We start from the raw sequence: 5,073 nt of genomic DNA, 5'->3' as shown, positions 1-5,073 counted from the left end.
TTCTTGTACATTTCTGGCGGCAAAAGTCATTTCCGCTTTCATTTCTCCAACAACTCTAATGGTTCTTCCAGAATCGTGATTTGAAATATATAAAAACATCCAAATACGACCAATTTTCGGCCAATTTTCAACAAAATTTTCGAAATTTCACTAAATACATTTTCTTGTAGATTTCGGGCCGCATAAGTCATTCCCGCTTTTATTTCTTCGATAAGTCCAATGGTTTTTCCAGAATCGTCCTTTGAAATATATAAAAACATGCAAACCACGACGAATTTTCAGCCAATTTCAACAAAATTTTCACAATTTCGCTAAATACATTTTGTTATAGATTTCGGGCCGCAGAAGTCATTTCCGCTTTCATTTTTTCGATAACTCCAATGGTTTTTCCAAAATCGTCCTTTGAACAGTACAAATCTATGCAAAATACGACCAATTTTCGGCCAATTTTCAACAAAATTTTCGAAATTTCACTAAATACATTTTCTTGTACATTTCTGGCGGCAAAAGTCATTTCCGCTTTCATTTCTCCAACAACTCTAATGGTTCTTCCAGAATCGTGATTTGAAATATATAAAAACATGCAAAATACGACCAATTTTCGGCCAATTTTCAACAAAATTTTCGAAATTTCACTAAATACATTTTCTTGTAGATTTCGGGCCGCATAAGTCATTCCCGCTTTTATTTCTTCGATAAGTCCAATGGTTTTTCCAGAATCGTCCTTTGAAATATATAAAAACATGCAAACCACGACGAATTTTCAGCCAATTTCAACAAAATTTTCACAATTTCGCTAAATACATTTTGTTATAGATTTCGGGCCGCAGAAGTCATTTCCGCTTTCATTTTTTCGATAACTCCAATGGTTTTTCCAAAATCGTCCTTTGAACAGTACAAATCTATGCAAAATACGACCAATTTTCGGCCAATTTTCAACAAAATTTTCGAAATTTCACTAAATACATTTTCTTGTACATTTCTGGCGGCAAAAGTCATTTCCGCTTTCATTTCTCCAACAACTCTAATGGTTCTTCCAGAATCGTGATTTGAATTATATAAAAACATGCAAAATACGACCAATTTTCGGCCAATTTTCAACAAAATTTTCGAAATTTCACTAAATACATTTTCTTGTAGATTTCGGGCCGCATAAGTCATTCCCGCTTTTATTTCTTCGATAAGTCCAATGGTTTTTCCAGAATCGTCCTTTGAAATATATAAAAACATGCAAACCACGACGAATTTTCAGCCAATTTCAACAAAATTTTCACAATTTCGCTAAATACATTTTGTTATAGATTTCGGGCCGCAGAAGTCATTTCCGCTTTCATTTTTTCGATAACTCCAATGGTTTTTCCAAAATCGTCCTTTGAACAGTACAAATCTATGCAAAATACGACCAATTTTCGGCCAATTTTCAACAAAATTTTCGAAATTTCACTAAATACATTTTCTTGTACATTTCTGGCGGCAAAAGTCATTTCCGCTTTCATTTCTCCAACAACTCTAATGGTTCTTCCAGAATCGTGATTTGAAATATATAAAAACATGCAAAATACGACCAATTTTCGGCCAATTTTCAACAAAATTTTCGAAATTTCACTAAATACATTTTCTTGTAGATTTCGGGCTATAGAAGTCATATCCGCTTTCATTTTTTCGATAAATCCAATGGTTTTTCCAGAATCGTTCTTTGAAATATATAAAAACATGCAAAATATGACCAATTTTCGGCCAATTTTCAACAAAATTTTCGAAATTTTACTAAATACATTTTCTTGTAGATTTCGGGCCGCAGAAGTCATTTCCGCTTTCATATCTTCGATAACTCGAATGGTTCTTCCAGAATCGTCCTTTGAAATATATAAAAACATGCAAAATACGACCAATTTTTGGCCAATTTTCAACAAAATTCTCGAAATTTCACTAAAAACATTTTCTTGTAGGTTTCGGGCCTTAGAAGTCATTTCCTCTTTCATTTCTTCGATAACTGCAATGGTTCTTCCAAAATCGTCCTTTGAAATATATAAAAACATGCAAAATACTACCAATTTTCGGCCAATTTTCAACAAAATTTTCGAAATTTCACAAAATACATTTTCTTGTAGATTTCGGGCCGCAGAAGTCATTTCCGCTTTCATTTCTTCGATAACTCCAATGTTTCTTCCAGAAGTGTCCTTTGAAATATATAAAAATATGCAAATACGACCAATTTTCGGCAATTTTCAACAAAATTTTCGAAATTTCACTAAATACATTTTCTTGTAGATTTCGGGGCGCAGAAGTCATTTCCGCTTTCATTTTCTCGATAACTCCAATGGCTCTTCCAGAATCGTCTTTTGAAATATATAAAAATATGCAAAATTTTCGACCAATTTTCAACTAAATTTTCGAAATTTCACTAAATACATTTGTTTGTAGATTTCCGGCCGCAGAAGTCATTTCCGCTTTAATTTTTTCGATAACTCCAATGGTTCTTCCAGAATCGTCCTTTGAAATATATAAAAATATGCAAAATTTTCGACCAATTTTCAACCCCATACGGTCGCTTCGAACCATTTTGAAAAAATTCGAAAAAAAGTGGGGGGGTAGCATTTTTCTCGCTTATTTGAAGAAAGGATTGCGAGAAATATGCTGCCCCCCCTTTTTTTTCGAATTTTTTCAGAATGGTCCGAATCGACCGTGTGGGATGTCATCGGACGCAGAATTTTCTCAGGATTACGATTCCGTGCTTGTTTTTGGTACACCTCTTCAAATAAGCGAGAAAAATGCAAATTTGTGAAAAGAATTTCAGTCACCACCAAGGAGAGAATATAGAAATATTGTATCTATGTATGTTATCTGATTGGTGATTTTTGACTATAATAACCACTTCGGAAAATTACGGCGAATTTGATCATCATCAGTGTTTATTGTACGAAACCACGAAACAGATATCATATCTATGTTGATTTTTATCTTTTAAATAGTGTACCTGATTATATCTAATTTTAAACCACAATCATATAAAAATATTTTCTGCATATGTAGGGTATATTATGACATTAGTTTTAAGCGACTCTGACCCTTGTCAAATGATACGTAGAAGCAAAAATTGCAGGCTATACGAAGTGAAAGTAAATATAAATAACGTCCAATTTGTTTAATAAATTTTTAATTTTTCTTGATAAAAAAACCACAAGCGTTACACGTTTAATACATAGGCCGCCATTTTGTGTCACGGCACAACGTAGGTTCGTTTCACAAATTCAGTGAGAGTGCTTGTTTTACAGACGCTTTTTGATAGTTTAATAAAAATAGAAAAAATAAAATGTGTCAGTTTTATTTTCGTTTTTCCCTATTATTAATAATTATAATACTCAAGAGTGCCCCAAATCAACTGTCCTATTTTTCCGCTGGTGGCCAGTCTGGATAATAGTCCCAATCCACGTGTCTGGTCGTAATAATGTTATTGTACACATAAGACGACAACTTCCTAGTCCTTGGTCTCTCTGGATCGTTAAAATCGACGTAGTGCATACCAAATCTTTGCCTAAAACACACCCATCACACCCATTTTCAAACACTATCCCAAACTTACGTATATCCCGCCATCCATTCGAAATTATCCATCAAACTCCAAGCGGTGTACCCTACCACATTACACCCTCCTTCATTTATAGCCTTCAGAATCTCGTACAAGTAATCTTTATAATAGTTAGCCCTATCATAATCATCCAGTTGTCCATAATCCGAAAACCCGTTCTCAGTGATGAGAACCGGAGGATTTCCATAGTGGTCTTTAATCCACACCAACATCTTATTGATTCCCCAAGGAACCACCTTGAGCCAACTGGAGGCAGAGCCGGGCCAGGATGCGTCTTGGTAACCTATAACCCCAGTGTCAGCCCAGTGCGATGGGTGATCACCGGCCCCTTCATCCGCGAAGTAGACCTTATCCGAAGAGTAGTGGTTAAGACCAATGAAGTCAAAGGTTCCTTTCAACATTGCTTGTTCTTCGTCGGTAAAAACAGGAAGACGCGACTGGGGGTACCCTTCATCGGCGCTATTTTTAGCCACGCGTTCGATCATGACGTCTGGGTAGTTACCATTGACCACGGGATTGACGAACCATCCATACTAAAAAACGTGGTACGTTATTTTTACCAAAGTTTTAATTTTGGTAGTTACGTTCAGCTCCATATCCACTTCCGCCGCCTGTTGGTCCGTTTCTCTATCCGGATAGTTGGGTTCGTGCCAATACGAATCAATCGCCAGCCCGATTTGTCCCTTCTGGTCCGCCCTGAAGTCGCTATCGTACAACCTGTAGGTCCTCCCATGGGCCAAAAGCACCGTATGGGTGCACTCGTACCCCCCAATCCCCGGATTGCTAATATACGGCGCGAAACTCCCTCCCGAGTACCCAGCTTCACAAATCTGCATAATCTCATTGAAAGTCATCCAGTGCTTCACCCTATCCCCGAAATTCTCAAACAAAACCCTGGCATAATCCACGAAGTAGTCAGCGGTAGCTCTGTTGGGCCACCCTCCTTCGTCTTGGAGGGGCTGGGGCAAGTCCCAATGGAACATGGTTGCATAGGGTTCAATCCCATTGTCCAACAGCTCGTTGATCAGGTTGTTGTAGTAGTCGATTCCGGCTTGGTTGATTTGGTCGATTTTGCCCGTGGGTAGAACGCGCGACCAAGAGATGGAGAAGCGATAAAAATCAACACCCAGGGTTTTGAGGAGCTGGACGTCTTCTTTGTACTTGTGGTACGAATCACAGGCTACATCACCATTGGAATTGTCGGCTACCCAGTCGGCGTGCTCGTGGGTACCGCGGTCCCAGATGCTTTCGCCTTTACCGTCTTCGTCCCATCCGCCTTCGACTTGGTAGGCGGCGGTGGCGGCGCCGAAGACGAAGTCGTCGGAGAAGTGGTAGTCGGGGTCGTCTGCTAGGGCAAACGTGCTACAAGGGGTGTTATCTATCTACCTTGTTATCTATTACGTCAAAATAAAACTCTTACCTCACGCAAATCAGCAAAATAATTGCCTTCATGTTTGAGCAATCACTGCGAAATCGTTTCAAGT

At 38.1% G+C, this 5,073-nt stretch overlaps 1 protein-coding gene across 1 annotated transcript; it reads right to left on the bottom strand.

Annotated features, from left to right (window-relative positions):
- Positions 1-3,309: 3,309 nt before the first annotated feature.
- On the bottom strand, positions 3,310-5,073 carry LOC135123954 (myrosinase 1-like). Its single transcript, XM_064048814.1, has 4 exons — positions 5,010-5,073; positions 4,174-4,951; positions 3,584-4,122; positions 3,310-3,535 (listed from the first exon to the last, which is right to left on the bottom strand). Exons 1-4 carry the CDS (start codon positions 5,039-5,041, stop codon positions 3,388-3,390), a joined length of 1,497 nt encoding a protein of 498 aa, XP_063904884.1. The 5' UTR covers positions 5,042-5,073; the 3' UTR covers positions 3,310-3,387.

Source organism: Zophobas morio, unplaced genomic scaffold (assembly GCF_036711695.1).
Source record: "Zophobas morio isolate AGI-343-1 ecotype UQ-CSIRO unplaced genomic scaffold, CSIRO_AGI_Zmor_V1 ptg000007l, whole genome shotgun sequence".
NCBI classification, from domain to species: Eukaryota; Metazoa; Arthropoda; class Insecta; order Coleoptera; family Tenebrionidae; genus Zophobas; species Zophobas morio.
This window is presented reverse-complemented; position numbering and strand designations above follow the sequence as displayed.